At 36.7% G+C, this 18,992-nt stretch overlaps 2 protein-coding genes across 2 annotated transcripts in view; one reads left to right on the forward strand and one right to left on the reverse strand.

Annotated features, from left to right (window-relative positions):
* The window catches only part of Vps13a (vacuolar protein sorting 13 homolog A), a 195,495-nt gene extending 183,608 nt beyond the window's left edge, over positions 1-11,887 (forward strand). The window contains exons 69-72 of the mRNA XM_028770191.1: positions 6,828-6,913; positions 8,045-8,168; positions 8,387-8,461; positions 10,677-11,887. Of these exons, the coding sequence (XP_028626024.1) occupies positions 6,828-6,913; positions 8,045-8,168; positions 8,387-8,461; positions 10,677-10,727 (336 nt within the window). The 3' untranslated portion in view covers positions 10,728-11,887. The remainder of the gene's footprint in view (positions 1-6,827; positions 6,914-8,044; positions 8,169-8,386; positions 8,462-10,676) is intronic.
* A 4,833-nt stretch (positions 11,888-16,720) lies between these two features.
* The window catches only part of Gna14 (G protein subunit alpha 14), a 158,577-nt gene continuing 156,305 nt past the window's right edge, over positions 16,721-18,992 (reverse strand). Inside the window, exon 7 of the mRNA XM_028770068.1 lies at positions 16,721-18,122. Within this exon, the coding sequence (XP_028625901.1) occupies positions 17,932-18,122 (191 nt within the window). The 3' untranslated portion in view covers positions 16,721-17,931. The remainder of the gene's footprint in view (positions 18,123-18,992) is intronic.

Raw genomic sequence — 18,992 nt, forward strand, 5'->3', positions numbered from 1 at the left:
TGTATATGTATATGTATATGTATATGTATATGTATATGTATATGTATGCCAATTAGAAGGTGTAATATCTCTGAGAAAGCAGAGCTTATGGGAAGGGCACTGTCTAGCTTGGATGCAATTTTGATTGCTACTCTAGCCGACTCTTGTCACACCAGGTGCTGGTGAAAGTCCCACTACATTTGTTTTCAGTGGGTAGACCAATACCTAGAACTATCTTCTGTTGTGTGAAAAGTACTTTATTAAGAAAACTTTGAAGTTAATTGTATCTTCGTTTGAAGTGATGGCTCTGCTTAGGGGAGTTTCCATTCATTTTAACTGAAAATTTATTACCTTTTTAAATACAGTAAATATAATAATACTATTTGACTTCTAAGTCTTTTTTTTTAATTTGTTACCACTACATTTGTTACATGTTACACTTATAAATATAACAAGAATAGGTCCACATATTATAATAGAAATTCAGTACATATTAACATGTTTAAACCCTTAAATGTTAAGCTCAGGTAGGTTCCATTTCAACTTTGCCCTTTTTTTTTAACCAAGGAGATAGATGGACTTTATATATCTGTACATATGCTTAAACACTATTGTTAGTACTAATTTAGAAAATATTTAGCCCTGATTAAGCTAAATGTGCAAAATTCTGAGTCCAGGCCCATGATTCCTCTGTTTATTTCCTAGAAGTCTGCTTGTAGTTTCTGTAAATAGACAGGTCTGTACATGAGGGAAGCTCATTGAGAACAGAGAGATCTACCACACTAGTTGTCAGAGTACCAACTAGTTTTATGAAAGGTAGTTTTGGTTTGTTAAATGAAGTAATTTTTATATAAAATTGATTGTGGGGCTCTTTATTCACCTGTCTTATGTGAAGAGAAATGCCATTTTTTGTTTCTCAGTTGAGTCTATAAGATTCAAAGGATATTGGTATCTTCGTCACTTATGGTAATTCTAATTGATTATATAACAATCTTCCATCATACAGAACTCTTTGGAACGTACTGTAGAGAAACATACACTTAGATATGTCTGTGGCACCTCAAGTCTGAAGAAGTAACAGTTGTTAGAGATCTCTAGGGCAGTTACAGTATTGCAGACTGGATATTTCTTGTGAAATTAACTTTTCTGGAGTAAGTTGCTGGGCTACTCTGTATTTTAAAACTGCCTAAACAAAAAAAGATGTTATATATGTATAATTGATTTTTCTGGACCTGCCTTGGAGTCATGGTTCATATGAAACTGTAAAGCAGTATACAGTTTTAATACTGTGTATTCGTTTGTCTGTTGAATCCCTGCTACTTGTATTTTAGGGAGTTTTTATTTTTTTGGTTTTTTTGGTTTTTTGTTTTGGTTTTGAGTTTTTGAGGGTTTTTGTTTTTGAGGTTTTTTCTTGTTGTTTGGTTCTTTTTGGAAGAATATCAGGTTATAGTGCTTAACACAGTAGTCAAAACTTTGATTATCCCTCATAGGCTTAATTATTCAAGTGATAGCGATTAAGTGTATGCCATGATAGAGGCTATCTCTGTAACATATAACATTCTTCAGTCTCATCCTGTTCACTAAAATGCAAAGCTCTAAAGACTGTAGGAATTCAGACACAAAACACAAAGAGAGAATGATCTCAGGGAATGACTTCATGAACTTGGAAGCTCTTAGATTATTTAAATATATTATCTCAGCAAATTACCAAAGTGGGATTCCACAGCATCTGCCATAATATTCTATAAAATACATATAGTCATCCCTCAGTGCAAAAGAGGATTGGTTCCAGGAGCCTCCAAGACGCCTAAATCTCTTGATGAATATGCAGTGGCATAGTATTTACATAGAGCATAAGTATATTCTCATGTATTTTAAATCATCTACAGATGACTTATAATTTCAAATTCCATGTAAGTGCGATGTAAATAGTTATCATATTCCTCAGGAACATTGATGAAAAACATTTGTTTATCATTGATTACAGTTACAATTTTTAAAAAATACTTAGGATTCCAAGGATGATTGGGTGCTGAAACCACAAATACAGAGGTCAGCTGTAATGCTGTGCTAATTCATTTTGATATTTAAAATGATTAGTTGAGATACAGTAAGCCCTTCTAGTCAGAGCTTGGCTCTTGAGCCAAATAAACCTTAATTTATGTTTAACCTTTCTGTTTATTAACTTCTTAATATTTTGTTATGCCTGTTTGATCTCTGTTCCACACTGCAAAATGGATAATTGTAGTTGTCTTGATATTGTTGCTAGGATTAAAACAAGCAAGATAGTGGATGTGATTATTAGTGTGCCTAATAAGAACTCTATTGTATGTTTATTATTCCAGATGAATGCCAATCTTTACTAGCTCTTGGCCACCATTAGTTAATTATGTATTCCTCATTTGTCTCCTCTTTGCCAGGATAAAAGCATCATTAAATCTCATCTTTTTTCTTTCCTTTCAAGGTTAGTGGAATAGTTAAAATACCATGATAATTTCTACATACTAATTGTTTAAAATAGAAGCAATAACCTCCTATGGACTGTTTCTAATTATACAGTATTGTAAAGGAAATACGTTGTTATGTCAAGTCTGTATAAAAAGGATAAATAAATACTAATGAATAGCTGTCTAGCTTGAAGCACTTTGATGAAATTCTCGTAACTCTGTACTTCATTATTTTTCATGCATGGGCTGTGCTTCTAGAATGCATTAGGTGAGCTGATAGTCAGCCAGGAGCAGTGCATTTAGCTACTTCATAAGCATAATTCTTTGCTTTCTCCTGTCTGTCTTTTGGCTGTATAGCTGATAACAGTTCACATCTCTTGAGATTTAACTTGCTGGTTGGTGGTGGCGCACCCCTTTAACCCCAGCACTTGGGAGGCAGAGGCAGGCGGATTTCTGAGTTCGATGCCAGCCTGGTCTACAGAGTGAGTTCCAGGACAGCCAGGGCTATACAGAGAAACCTTGTCTCGAAAAACCAAAAAAAAAAAAAAAAAAGATTTAACTTTTCTGCTTGTTTGTATGTAAAAGGGTTGTACTCAGCTTTCTTTACCTAAGCTGTCACCATAACCTATGCTATGCTTCAGCTGACAGGATAACTCATGAAAAAGCGTTACAATTGGACATTTTGACTGACTTGTCTTTTCATTGTGTAATAAAGCACTGAGCTTTGAAGTCTTTGTATATTACCGTGGTTCATTACAAAACTTGGTTGATAACATTCCTTTTTTATCATGGATTTAAGTTTCAAATTAAGGTCACTTAGTAAGACTTTTATCTAAAGCCCTAAATTCATAATAATTATAATATTTTCTCTAAAGATAAGATTCTTTTGAGCACAACATTCATTTGCCTATCTTTCTCCCTGTTCCTTCATCTCCCTTAATCTGCTGTCTTTCCTGAGACAGTCTTGCTGTGTAGTAGAGGCTGACCTGGAACTTGTGAGGAAACCCACGGTGTCCTGTGTCATCCTGTTTAGTCCTAGATTACAGATGTGCACCACCTGGATCCCTTTAATTTTAATTCTACATCTTACTATCTTTATTATTTATTCATTTATTTATGTTTTTGAGGCAGGGTCTCTCTGTGTAACTCTGTGTAACTTGCTTACCTGGAACTCTACTGTGTAGACCTGGCTGGCCTCAAACAGAAATCTGCTTCCCATGTTCCCAAGTGTTGGAATTAAAGGCATGTGCCACCATTCCTGGCTCACGTGTTGCTATATTTAAAAAACAAAACACAAACCCATCCCATTATGAAACACTGTTCTATGAGAGTAATGAATTTTGATCATATTTTAATTGGATGTAGATTTACTCATTTATATTTAATAAAGTACCATAGAAATGTCTTTTTTCTAAATTCAGACAGGAACTTTTTACCAAAAACCATGTGACTTCTTACCTTCAAATTCTGACGTACATAGTGAATGCAGTTTTAGTTTTGTTCCTCTTTCTCTTAGAAAATCATAAGTAATTGATATATACTATTAATAAATAGGGCAAAATTGTTTTTCATTCAGCACTATACTACATATGCCCTAAGGTACCAGTTGTTGTAAAGTCCTTGTACTTCAGCCAAACCTTTTATCTAAATCCTGGACCTATTGATGTCTAACTTCTGTTGTACTCAGTCTTTTATTTCTACATGATATCTGAAATTTTTGTGATGGAAAATTTCAAAACTAGCATCTGTTTGCAATAAACAAGTATAGGATTTTTGACTTCTGTTCTAAAATATTCACCTAACTTCAGTTGCTTCAGACTGCCTTCATGACTGGGATCCACCAGGATTACCAAAGACATTTTTAAGGTAGCATAGGAAAAATGTCGCTGAGACTATGAGAGGTACCGTGACATAGTGGAAAATGTGCATTGAAAGTGCAGAAAGCCAGTGTTCTGAGCTATGTTTGCAACTAATCCCAACTCAGTCATTTCACTGTAACCTTACTACACAACTGTGGAGCATGAGACACCTGCTTCTCAGTGTCTTCATATATAAAGGAAAGATTGTGTTAGGTAAACAGTGACATTCATGTCAAAGTCTGTGGGGCTTTTGATGGTATTTAGAAAAGCATGGATCTTCATAGAGAATATATTTGCATAGTCAAATAATGAACCAGGAAATTGTGAGCAAAAGTCCATTTCTAAACTGTGACATAGCTGGTCACCTGTCACTTTCTCTCCTTGCTTCTGCCACCTTAGTTTCAAAGTTTTAGACTCTGCCTGTGCTGTTCTTACTCAGTTTATGTGTTGATGGTAGAGACATCTGCAAAGCTATGCTGCACAGTGACTGTCTTTGTTTATTAAAACATATCGACTGTAATAACAGGGACACAGTTTATTGTGTTCCATAATGTGCTATGACCAGAATGTCCATTTATTTTTCCAGTGTTGCATACAAAATGGAGGATGAATTACAGAGAATATTGCACCAATTATATGTGTACAAAATTTGTAGCTTACTTATACCAGATACTGTTGTGACTATTGAAGTTGGTTTAATTTAACCAGGCACATCTTAGAATTGGTCTAAAGTGAAAAGCAATGAAAGATTCAACTACAATAACCTGTCTTGATAGTGACATAGAAGCTAGGTACTGAGAGTTAAACATTGGCTTTTATGTGATTTGAAAGTTATTATTTACTAAGGGGATGTATAGACTTTTGACTTTTATAGTAGTGGTGTAAATTTATATTTTTGGTTTCAGAATTTGGCCATAAAAGCATAGAGAACATGTTTATAAGCTTATTTATCTCAAATAAAATCACATTGAAGTGTGCAAAGTTAAAAAGATAACCACTTCTGCTGCTGTCAGTTCTCTCCCCAAGTCCAGAGAACAGGAGCAGAGGAAGAATGAGGAAAGGAAGGAAAATTCACCAGTGCATGGGGGGCCCCAAAACAAATAACATTCACCTAAGAGTAACACATGCATTTTCCTTTTTTTTTTTTTTTTTCATCAGTAAAAGCTGTTCCGCTGCTTGGTGGTGCACATCTGCATCTGCAACACCAAGGCAGGAGGATTGGGAGTTTGATGTCAGCCTGCAGTTTGAAGTCAAACTGGATCTTGGAGTTTTGTAGCTTTATCATGAAGGCTGTGCATATTATTTATAAAGCAAGAATAAATTATCTTTTCCTTACCACTATGAAGGGTTCATTCCTTCCATTTTGAAATGAGTTACTAGGTTTTTCAGATATATTGCTATCTGAAAATAATTTCTACCCTTCCTCTGTAAAATTTAATGTGGTTTTCTCTTAGTTTATATCTGTTTATTTCACCTAAGTTTTCAAATTTACTTACATAACTTATAAACTATCTGATAATCCCTAGCAATTTCTTCTCAATCTGTGGCTGTGTCCCTTTTTCACTTGGCGTTTAACTGCTCTACATACTGAAGTAGAGAATAAAGATATTTTCTATAATATTATAATTTCAGAGTTTAAAACTTGCATGCCAGTTACTTCTAGGCCTCACCCAGCTTCCTGACATTTTGTTTCTTTCCTTTGCCAATAAAGAGGAAACTCTTCTTAGTCTTTTGTACCAAGATGTTTAGGAAGTTACAGCTTTTTTCTAAACTAAATGTTTTTTTAATTTAATGTAGCTGCATGGGACCCAATTTTCTACAATATTAATTTATAACCTCTTGGGATTACTGCATTGCTCCTAAATTCTTAATATGCATCTTTTTGAGTATTTTTAGTTACAAATACATTGCTTGCCTTTAAAACATTAGTCTGGCCTAATTTGTATTTTAAATAGCCAAGGTACTTGAATTCTAAACAAATGATGTTGAAACAAATAACAACTATATATATGGTTATATTTGTATTTTCTGGAGCAAAGGATTGTTAGCAGATGATATTACAGTATTTTAACAGTCTTGATCATGAATTTGTACATTGTTGGTAGGCTTTAGGTTTGTCTAGAAATTCTGCTTCATATTTTTTAAACCAGTTCTTAGACTGGTGAAGAAAATCATGCATGGAAAACAGATGGACACCTGTCTGTTTCTTAGTAATTTCTACATTTAAATATATGTACTTAAATGTTTATATATAAATGTAGTAAGAGATACTGTAATACCTTAGATTGAGGTTGAACCTGTAAACTAACATCTTCTAAAAGGCGGCTACTAAAAGATTTCCATTGCTGTATTTGTGTAATCTCAAAGCATTTTGATAAATACCTTTACAAAGGAAACAAGCAATAATTTATGCATATATAATTCAGTTTTGGTGTACTTAATGTGTTAAGTATGTTAATGATTTGCTTCCTTAAGAAACCTTAAGAAATTTTTTTTTTGAGAATCATAAAATGGAATATTTTAGTTTTCTTATTTTTTATAGGTCATGGAAAATGGAAGATTTGCAAAATACAAGTATTTTACCCATGTCATGATCAATAAAACAGATATGTTCATGATAACAAGACGGTAACTTCTTTTTCTTCTCTAATATAATTGCTGTGAGTGACAGGTGCTCATGTTCTGCTCTGTGTGTGCCTGCAGATGAATACAGTCATTCGTAAACAAAATTAGAAGGTAGTTTATATTTTTGTCAGCCACTTCACAGGGTACAGAAGTTATGTATAACTGACCGGACAGGTAGACTTTATCCTCTAATACTACTCACTTTATTCTAGATGATACCCACAGTCTTGATGGTATCTCTTCATAAGAATATATAGATTTTTTTTTCTCATTACTGGATGTACCAGTGGGAATAGAACATTTTGTGAACAAGTATGACATTTTTCAGAAGGGCTGTACCCGGAAGACCACAGGGTGGTTTCAGCATCTCAGACTGATGTACATAACTGAGTAGAAGACTGAAGCAAGAGCCTGACTGGTTTCTCCCTCAGCTGTTTCCTAAATAAGTTTCTGCAAGTGTGTGCTATCAACTTAAAATTGATCTCTCAACTATAAAGTACAACTGTGGGAGAATGTCCTTTGAGGGAAGTGTTAAGTAGAATCATAGATGAAATGCATGTTTCTAATTTCTCTCCCAAAGTGGATCAAGAAATGATTTAAATGTGCAGCCTAAAATGTTATACTTTTTTTAAAAAAATTTTTCTCTGAGTTTTGACAGTGATAGGGCTTGGTTTTCTCTGGAAAACCCCAAGGATTTTCAGTATGTTGACTCTTTAGGCAAGCATTTTACCATTAAGCATAATAAATTAAGCATACATAAGCCGTAAATTAAATTAAAATTGTTTGTGAAGCTGTAGAAATGTCTCAGCAGTTAAGGATGACATTTGTGCCACTGCAGAAGATGCAAGTTTGGTTCTTAGGACCTATATGAGTGGTACACATTCACCTGTAACTCCAGTTCCAGGGTGATCCAGTGACCTCTTCAGGCCTCTGTGTGCACGTGTACATACATACACTCAGGACTACACACATAAAAGTTTTTTGAAAAATAAGCTTTTAGCATGACTTACAGTTTGTCTAGGTAATGTTCCGTGTGTGCTTGCAAAATATAAAAATAAACAAATGCAAATCTTTCATATTATTGACTTAGGTTCCTCAGTTCTCAAAGTAAATTATTTCTTCTCCTTCTCCTAGTGGTGTGTTGTTCGTAACAAAGGGAACATTTGGACAGCTTACCTGTGAGTGGCAGTACACTTTTGATGAATTCACCAAAGAGCCATTCATTGTCCATGGGAGAAGATTGCGCATTGAAGCAAAGGTATGTATGTAGAATGGACATTTTTGTATACTTATGTGTTTAAAGCAGCACATTGAAACTCTCTTTGATCTGTCTTTTATGAATGCTGCTTTGTTGTGGAATGGCTTTCCTTTACATTGTAAGCATCTGTAAAGGAGAAAAGGCATTTCTCCACTGTGTTTCTACAACTGGATTTTCTTTTAAAATTATGAATTCTGTTCTATGAATTCTGTTTCTAGGAACGAGTGAAGTCTGTATTCCATGCCAAAGAATTTGGAAAAATAGTTAACTTCAAGACTCCAGAAGATGCTAGGGTAAATATAATTAATCTTTTATTTAAGCTACATAGAAGCATCTCAATTTGAAGCCATATAAGTGAATTATTTTTCACAGCAGGTGAATTTTGTTTAGGGCTTTTGTTTTAATAGCCTTAGTACATAAAACTAAATGGTATCTCCTTCACTTTCCAGTATATCCAGCACTTCCCTGGCTTTTCAAATCAAATTGCTCCTCTTAAGTGTTTTGGAGTTTTGGTATTGGGGTTTGGTTTTTTTGTTTTGTGGTTTGTTTGTTTGTTTGTTTGTTTGTTTGTGGGACAGGACCTCACTGTATAGTCTAGGATATTGTAGACCCCACAGTTCTCCTGCTTTAGCCTCTGAAGAGCTGAAGTCCCAGGTTTCCGCATGCTCTTCTTTTAAATGCTCGCTCTAATACTGGAGGTTTTACAAGCCAGCAAAATCCCCACATTGTTAGTTTCATTACTGTGCAGTGACAGTGATGTACAGAAAAAGTAAGAAACCATTGGTTATGCCCAGGCAGCAAGGCCAGGCCTGTAGTCAGAAAAGCTAGGTTTCAGTATTTCCTCTCTTGCTTGCTAGAACAGCTAAGGGAAGCCAGTTAAACCTCCGTTTCCTTGAAATGGGAATGGTCTGAACTGAAAAGTACTATGATCCTTTGGGGATTGTGACAGTTAGAAGAAAGTCTATGAACTGATGTCACATTAATTGTAGTGAAGAGACTGCTTGACACAGCAATGTAATGTGTGCGGGAACTCACTTGAAGGTCACTAGGCCTTCCACCTCATCAGTGTGCCCAGAATCAGAGCAAAGACTGACCTCCTGGCTTCTTGCTACATTCTCCATTGAATATGACTATCTACCAGTTCACTTGTTACTTCTCGACCCTAATTGTTCACATCCTTGGACCCGATAGCACAGGCTGTGCAATTTCTATCAAGATGTTGTGATTAAAGATATTATTGGCATGCTAATCCTAGGAAGGGGGAATGAATTACCAAGAAACAGGAATACAACACTGAAGCAGTATTACACATGTGACCTGGTACAGAGGGCAGGGTATGCTGACTTTGTTACTGATTTGATTTCATTCATTTTTATTGAGCTATGTTTTCTGGGTTTGTGGATGTATGTGACTCAGTCTTCGTAAGGTGAATATATCTAGAATTTGTTTATATCTCCTTGATTACCATTTATAGCACATAGCTATTTATAATAACCTCTAACGGACTTTGTGTGTCTGGTATCATTGTGTAATGTCATTTCTGGTTCTGACTCTTTTTTATTCTAGACAAGAACTTTGTCTAATGTGTTTATTTTTTCAAAGAACAAGGACTTCACTGATTTTTTTTTGTCTCCCTTCATTTATTCTGTTTTGATTCTTACTCTTTCCTTCAAATTTGGAGTTTGGTTTGTTCTTGTTTGTTAAAATACAATGGTAAGTGGTTAAATATGTCCTCAGAGATGAATCCATTCTTATAAATCACATATTAGAGTTGGGTTTGTGTTTGTATGGGTTTCTAATCCAGTCATTCCCATTGTCTCTTAGTTGGAGTACTTAATCCATTTCTATTCTATATAATTATTCATAGATGCCATCTTAATGTAGCCCATGTGGAACTTGAATTTCTGCTGAGTGCTAAGTCTGTCATGGCCAAGCCTTTTCCAGCCTGTATTCTGTTCTCCAACATACAGTATCTTCCTTGTTAGTGCTCTGCTACTAACCTGGGGAAGTCGTGGTCATTGTAATCAGCTACCTAACATAGCTCCACTGTACTATTGACCAGGAGTTAGCCTTGCACTGATGACCGTGGCACTTCAGAGTTTTGCTCTGACATGGCTGGGTTTGAAGTCTAAGACTTGTTCTTAATTGACTCTCTTGTCACTGAGTGGGAACTTCTTTCCATGCTGAGTTTCTTGAAGTTGAGACACAGTGTAGTATGGACAACTCCTGCATTCCTTCTTTAGTGTCTTTTTGTTTACTTACTTAATAAGCAAGTGGTCTGGTCTTACCCGATTTCCTTCTCTCTTGTGAGGGCAGTTCCAAGGACTTTATAGAAATATTAGAGAATATGGGCTGGGTCCTTGTCCTCTTCTACAGTATGTAGGTTAACTATTGATTTTCAGTTTATGTCTAAACTTTATGATGACTTTTAGATTTCCATTCATTGTATTTTGTTTCATCGCAAATTAATTGAAAATCAGTAACTGTTACTTTACTTCTGCCCTACAGTGGATCCTTACAAAGCTAGAAGAAGCAAGAGAACCATCCCCAAGACTGTGAAGAGGGAATGCTTTGCAGAGGCATGGAAATCTGCTACTACAGTTCTGGAGCTCCTAACTCCTATGGAGAAGAAGAGTCATTTCAGGGATCCTGTGGTTTTAGATGCTTTAAAAAAAACAAACAAACAAACAGAATCAATCGGGTAAACAGCTCTGTGATTAAAATGCAGATGGTCCATTCAGTTTCCTAATCTGAATCATGCATCTGGTTATGATTCTTAATATTTTATAAAATGAAGTGTTTACTCCAGGATCTCCTCAGTAGTGCTAGAGAGATTGTTCACAGTCTGGTCAAGCAGAACGTACTTTCCCCAGTTACCGCTTTAGACTTCCTGCATGCCTGCTTCCTCTCCGGAAGTGTGATGGAGAGTGAGCACAGTAAGCACTGCCTCAGTAGTGACAAGACTGGTCATTTCTGCAGAATCATGAAGTTCTTTTTACAAATAAATATTTTGGTATTTTCCTTATTTTTTTAAACGAATTATTTAGGTTATACAAACACACATAGTATAACTGTGAGAAACAATCTTTTTTAAGATTGGACACAATACCCCTTGGGTCATAGACTAAAGAAAGGCTTTACAACCCCCAAAAGTAAAGACCCCTTTGGTTCCTTTTAGCCTTAGAAATACTTCCTCAGGAGAACTCCACGGATTTACCCAGTTGTTTGTTTAACAGACAGTTATTTTCAAAGTAAAAATGTAAAGCCTTAATAATGTTTACTTTCTGTTTACTGGGAACAGGAATTTAAAAATACAAATAAAACAAAATGAACACCATCTTAGCTATAATGAATTATGCTCTAGAACGAAGAGCCCTTTCTTGAGTTACAGTGCGAACCCTCAAATCTAACCAGTCAGCTACCCTGTTGCTTTAGGTTAAGGTTGTTATCCAGGCGAGGAAAAATACTTGTTTAAACATATAGGCTTGTCACTACAAAAATTCTGAGCTCTACCATAATAGAAAACTAAGACTGCAGGCTTCGCCCTTTTGGGTTTTGCTCAAGGTCATTGCTCTTTACTGGTAATGGACTACTTAAAGTTAATGAACTATCCAATTGTGAATGATAAATAGAATGTCTTAATCGGTTATTGAATAACACACAGTGTTTAATATATATTGTATGTGTTACCAACTTGTTATAAACTGGTGTTGAAAGTCTGTTTGGTCAATGGGTATTTAATCTGCAGGCTTACCAAGCCCTTGCTTTACTGTAAAAGCTGTAATGAATAGCATGCCAGGTTGCAGCTGCCGTGTTGCTGCCCAACCCTGCTGTTGTTACTATGCCATTGCATAGAAAACAGCGCTACTGGAAGCATCCCCAGAATGCTTTCGCTGCTAACATAAATTGGATCAAAAGACGACACATCTCAGATTGTTGTCCTTGTGCATCCTGAAGATGACCTTTCTTCAAGGTAAGGTACACGTTTTCTCTGTTGCTGAGCCCTTCCAAGTTTGCAGAGTAAACCTGTGAAGATTGGTATCATCTCCTCATCTGGAATGTTGCTTTCCTTGCATCCCAGTCACTGCTGAGAGTTAAATTCCTCATTGATGATTTCTTTCATGAGCTCAGAAAAAGTATATCCATAACTCCCCTGGTATGCCATGGTAAAATACAAAGGTCATAGCATAGCAGTTCTGTATCTTCTGTCGGCCAGCAGGATGGACTTTATTACTCGTCCACATACATACCTTGTGTGCCTATCCTCCTTGTTCCTGTATCAGTGAAGCCCAAGACATAGCTCTTGATCTTTATAAATCCTGTACCCATGACTCTCTCAGACTATGCAGTAGAATGACACACATTGTTTTAGATCATCTGTCTGAACAGTGAAAACTAGGAACACTAACCATTCAATGAGGCATTAGCTTAACGTCTTCTAATTTACAGATATATATTTGATTCATTAGTCTTTTTCAGAATCCAGAATGTTTTAAGAAAAATCATCCTGGAATCACAGTGTTCAGGCTTGGTGTGTGTGTGTGTGTGTGTGTGTGTGTGTGTGTGTCCTCTAGCATCTGGTATCTTGGGGTTTTCCATGATCTCTCTCATGATTGTCTCCTTCTTTTCAGATAATGTGCAGTAGCAGTAGTATCCCAGTGAGTGTCACTATGCTAGTATCTAATCACTTAGAAGCATCCCACACAGTGGTGTCCAATGCTGCCTTGATTTAAAAAAACAAATTACTCAGCACTGAATGTCCTGTAGTTTGTTCTCGCCCTGTTGGTTGATTCTTCGCCATGTGCCAATTGCTCCCCTGCATAGGCCTCTGCATTAAAAAGACTGAGCCAGAAGCACAGAAAGCATAAGCCATATATGTTTATAGAATAGGTGCCTGGAGTGCTCAGATCTGCCTGTGCTGCAGGCCTTTGCTTTGGGGGCTTTTCTGTGTCTCTGATGCAATTGAAATCCTCAGTGGCAATGTTTCTCAAATTATAGATCTTAAGCAGTGGGTCGTGAAATCAGTTTAATAGCTAAAGACAACCATATTTCAAAATCGGAATGTAAAGAAGTACATGAGCAGAGAACACATAAGAACAAATACTCTTCGTTTATAACATAAAGTGGAATATACCACTTTGTAGTGTTAGATTTAAAAAAAATGAATAAATTGCCTGAAAGTCTAGGGAGGCAGCATGGGCCATCTGGTAACTGTTGGAACTGTGCTCTCCTCTCTGGGAATAGGATGACTTGAGTTGGTAAGGAAAAGCAGATTGGGAGCAAGCAGTCATCTTTAGAGTGGCAAGTCAAAAGGCTCTTATTCTAGTATATGAAGTGTCTTTACTTCCCTTTCCTCACAGGAGATTAGTAGAACCCGATAAGACATAGAAAATTAACTCTCACAGGCTGTGGGAGAGCCCCCTAGCTACAGGGCATCTTATTCCCATTTGCGTTCTGTCTGGCTTATCATGCAGGTAGCAAAAAATCCTGACAATGGGTAGCTAGCTCTGTAGGAGACATTATTGTAGAACCAGAGCACTCACTTGCTGAGGGTACCATATAAATATCAGTACCCTTTAATTAAAAACACTGCATGTCTGCATTCCCATAGGACCCAAATAGAAAAGGAAAAAGACTTGCATTTCTTATACCAGATTGAATATGGACTCATCAGTCTGATTTCCTTGGTGCTCCATAGAATCGTGTATCACTCCTCCATCTAGAAAGGAACACTCTGCCTGATCATCCTAATGTATTGTTTAAGTTTATACCTTACTGTTAATGCTAACCTACCGAGTTTACGTTAATTGGATAAACTGTGTTCCTTATGGTCTGTTCTATGTGGCATGGAGATGTGAGCATTATACCCACTTGCATGACTTCCCCACTGACCCAGGAGGGGCTGCCTTGCTAAAGTTGAAGGGGCTGCATCTTACTCAGAAACCCCATGAATGTTTGTTCGATTGGAACCTCTTCTACCTTATTGCCTTTCTTGTAAAATAATGTATCATTTAAAATATTTTTATGTTAACATTATGGGTTCTTGATTTTTTTTTCTTTTTAGGCATTATAGCATTCTTTAAAGGAAAATTTGGGTTACCCAAAGCTTGATACATAAGAAATCTTAACTTCAGATTTTATAGGTCAATAAAATATTTTTTCAAAATTGAGTTATTTATACAAATATAAATTTGAGTTGTAGTTTAACACTTACTGTGATCTATATCAAATTGGCTTGATTTAGAGTCTCTGTCACTGAACACATTTGTGTGATATCAGTGTTTTCTTCTAGTGAAACTTTGTGACAAGACTGTTAAAATAAAAATGTCTAATGATTAGAAGTATTGCCTAAAGCAGAGCATGATGCAAGCCTCAGTGTTTCCTAGGATGTCTCCATACCACTGTTGATTAATTGACTATTCAAAATCGCCAGTATTTGGGCAGAAAAACATTTCAAAATCAATATACTATCATTTATAATAGAATGTTCTAAATGTCAATGCTAGTACACTCATGTCCACCAATAATTGTAGATTATATTTGAGACTTATTCGTATATAAATTTTTAAATGGTCATCTCTGTATACAAGTGTATTACAGTTAACAAAATTGCCAGGGAAGGTATACTTTAAAAATACTTTCTCTTCATAGGTTTGAAATTGTAATTTTTATCAAATGTCCAGACTAGTGTCTTAACTATTTTCATATTGACTAAATAGCCTGCACTTCTTTTTTTTTATTATTTGGTGCAAACATGACTGTTGGTTATTACAGTTTTTAAGTGTCTATTTCTTCACTGCGTTTGTATTTCCTTCACTTTTTTATTCCTAGTATTCCATTACCTAATTACCTGTTACACAGTGGCTGCCTTAGTTTTGTGTATTTTGATATAGTCTTATTAACACAGACATTTCTAGTGTGATTCTTATTCTTAAAACTTATCGTAGTCTTTTTCTTTCTAAAACTTTATTGGAAATTCAGACTAACACTTGAAACAGTATTTCTTGAAGGGGATATTTGGATCGAATGCTAAGTAAGATGACTGCCTAGTTTAACCGTATGTGAGTCCAATAAAGCTTTCTGGTCTTCCATCTGGTTTGGTTGTTATTGAGTAGAACCAGGAACATTCGCCTTCTCCTGCCTGTCTAAAATCTGCATATTTAATACTCAGATTCATTACTGTTAGATTAATAACTTACTCCGAGAGATCAGCATCCTGACTTTGCATTTGCCTTCTAGCCAAGCATACTCAACATTGACTAAAAGCTTGATGGATACCTGGTGGACTCGGCCACCAACTTCAGATGGCTAATTTCTTCAGTGCTTGGTAAGTATACTTTAAAAGAAGGGCTAAGGGAGAATATCTACAAACAAAATGCATACTGACAGAAATTACTAAGTTATCTCTGATGTGAAGACTTTGACCTTGCTGTAACTGGAAAAGGGTATTTGTTACCAAAATTTGATTTATTCCACAACTCTCTTGCCCTGAAAGACATCATTTTCTTATGTGTCAGCTAAAAGCTAAATAGTCAGTAGCTCAGTGCTAGAAAGTACTTGAAAAAAGAATTCCACATTGTTTGACAGCCTTAGTTCTGATTATGTTGGTATGCATCTTTTTAGATTAGTTTAGGTTAATGAGACCCAGTTGGTCACTGTTAGCCATGGCAAGTGATAGGGATCACAAAAGTGAATTCTGGCTGTATCATTTTAAATATCTTGGAAAGCTCCTCCTTTGTCTCGATGACTAATTGTTTCAAATAAGATTTAGCAGCCATTTGTCCAGTTCTTCATGCCTAGAGTGAAGACTGACTTTTAAAACATAATGCTACTTTGGTATAATGGTTTTCATACTCGCAGTTGTTCCAACACATTGACAATCTGGGGGTCCAGTCACTGGGTGAAAGAATGGCTTTCTTCAGCTCTAGGAACTAAGCCATGTGGTTCTGTAACAGATGTAGCCAGTCTGAGAATTAACAAAGTAAGCCCATACTGACTGAAAGCACTGAAGCTGAAAATGCATGTAGTCTACTGACCCTCTGGAACCTCCAGTCCAGCAGCACTACAGAGAAGTTAATGCTTCCCCTCATGATGGTATGACTGGCTGGGAGCTGCAGCTTACAACTGCCCATCATCTCAAGAGAGTACCAAGCCAAAAATTGCTAGCTTGAGAAAGGATCATAATTCAAAGTACAGTTTCTACTGGGTACATGTCACTTTCTCACTGTTGTAAATGCTGAAGTGTTGGGGACCTCTGAAGATTGGTGAGAGGTGGATCCATCTAAGTAAGTATAGACATAACTCCAGGTAAGCAGTCCAAGCAAAGCCACCAAAGCTCTTAAGTATGAAGTACTCTACTTCCTGGGAATCAGGACTTGCACCATTTATGGAGCCAGCCATGGAGCTCCAGCTCACCATGGTGAGTGAAGACTGTTTCAAAGGGAGGAAGCAGGAAAGCTGCTGAGTTGTTAGGACTGTAGCATTTCTCTTTTGAACAGAACCATCAGCCACGAGCTCAGCCACAAACTCTAAGAAGCACATCATCACCGGTGTTCAGGGTAGAATAGTGTATTCTTAGTATCCAGAAAGGCACAGCGTACACAGTTCAAACAGCACATTTGTCATTGCCAGCAGAGCTTGGACAAGGTTTACATAGCATCTGTTAAACAAGTTATGCTTTAGCCATTCCATAAGTTATAAGTCTTGGCCATATGCATTAGGACACACACACATGCAGTATCTAAAGTCCACGTCTCATGTCAGAGTTGGTTTTACCAAACTATGGCAGAATTAATGTTTGAATGATATTAATTTGGCTTAGAAAGTTGACATGAACTGCTTTTGAAAGAAATCTTTGGCTGGGGGTGTAGCTCCATTGGCAGAAGGTTGCCTAATGTGCACAAAGCTCTGGGTTCTGTCCCAAGCATCACATAAACTGACCATGTGACACATATATCCAAGCATTACTAGCCTGTTAATATCAATGTGAAATCATGCTGTTTGTGACCTCTTAATGGTGGGGATTAGCAACAGTGTGAGAACTGTCTTACATAGTTTGTGTATATGAAGACAAGAGAATCAGAAGTCCAAGGTCATCCTTGGCCACAGAGTGTGTTTGAAACCAGCATGGAATGTGTGAGGCCCTGTCTCAGAAAAGAAAAAAATCCTAGCTGAGCATGGAACATGCAGGCAGGAGGACCAAGGCCATGCTCAATTACATGGCTGAATTGGAAGCCAGCCTGGGCTACTTAAGACCCTGTTTTTAAAATAAAAAATAACCCCAAAAAAAGGCATACAAAGAAGTCTTTGGTTGTTTTGTAAAATGTTACATAAGTCATACTTCAGCATTAAGGGGAAGAAACGTTAGAAATGTTTCTTAAAAGATTTATTTTAGAATTATGAAGCCTATGAAGATGTTTTTAGTCACCTAATGAATCTCAGAGGTCTGAAGGCATGATTTGTAAATTAACAAGTTCCTCTGTTAATGTGATTTTTAATAGCTGTTGAGCACTAGTTTAAAAAATAAGGGGAAATCACTCAAAAATTATACCTAATCTTTCAGCCAAACGTTAGAAAAGAATTAGACAATCAAGAATTAAAGACACTTAAAAGGGTTGGTAAAGTTTTTTCACATTGCACTACCCATCTCTGTCCCTGTGGCAATGTAATGTCCTTGGGTCCTGGTCCAGGTGGTCAGAAGCACTTGTAGATCGGGAAGAACGAGCTCAGATCACCCTCTGTCTGGGAGCAGTAGGCCCTCCATTTACACCAAGTTGAACTCCCGTAGGTTTAGCTGTAGGATTGTGTCTTTGACAGCAGCAAACACAAAGCGGATATTCTCGGTGTCTGTAGCACATGTGAAGTGAGAATAGATAACTTTCTCTTTATCAGGATTCTGGTCTTGATACAGCTTCAGGATAAAGTCCCTGGCAGCTTTGACATCTTGTTTTGGTCCTGGTCATGAGAAAAATAAAGATACTTACTGTCATGTCTGCTCACAAACCATTTTTAATTTTTTTGTTCTTAACTGGGATCTTCCTCTGTAATATATTACATCTAAGGAAAATTTACCTGGGGTAATTAACATTTCATTATGAATCCATAAATTAATATTTTAAAAATACTTCCCTCTGTGTGTGTGTGTGTGTACATGCATGTGACCAGAGAACAATGTCATGTTACTCTCAGGAATGTCATGCACCTGTATTGACAAGGTCTTTTATTGGCCTACAGTTCACCAACTAGACTCAACTAGGTGGGCAGCAAATCCCAGGGATCTGCTGTCTCCCTGTCCTGCCTCTGTGATTACAAGTCCTCACAAGTGTGCCTTGTGGGTTCTGGTGTTTTTACCAAGCCATTCCCTATCCCAGTATTTGGTCTTTTTAAAGTGTCTACTGGTATATCTAATAATTATACTGTAAAGTGGTTTGTCTAAAAATACTGGCCTAGTGCCCTAGTTTGGTTCTAATCACTTTTAAAGTAATACAATTTGTACAGACAGGCAGCTGTGGGCTGGGGGGCAGAGGTGTGGTGCAAAATCTGGTATTACTAGGTTGATTTTAAAGCTTGTCAATCCTAAACTATGCTACCACTAAGTGCCAGAGTATTTAATCAAAGGAAAAGAGGGGGTATACTGAAATAATAACACAAATATCAATATCAAGAGTATACTGAGACCTCTTGTACCAGGAGTGATTAGCAAGAGTGAGAACTGTCTTGCCTTGAGCAAGCTGCCTACATGGAAGACTTCAACACCCATCTTGTGCCTAAGATGACACTACCCTGTAACCCCACAAAGCATCAGGTTTTCTGGCTAAAGCTGAC

The sequence above is a fragment of the Grammomys surdaster genome, unplaced genomic scaffold (genome assembly GCF_004785775.1).
Source record: "Grammomys surdaster isolate TR1022 unplaced genomic scaffold, NIH_TR_1.0 198, whole genome shotgun sequence".
NCBI lineage: Eukaryota > Metazoa > Chordata > Mammalia > Rodentia > Muridae > Grammomys > Grammomys surdaster.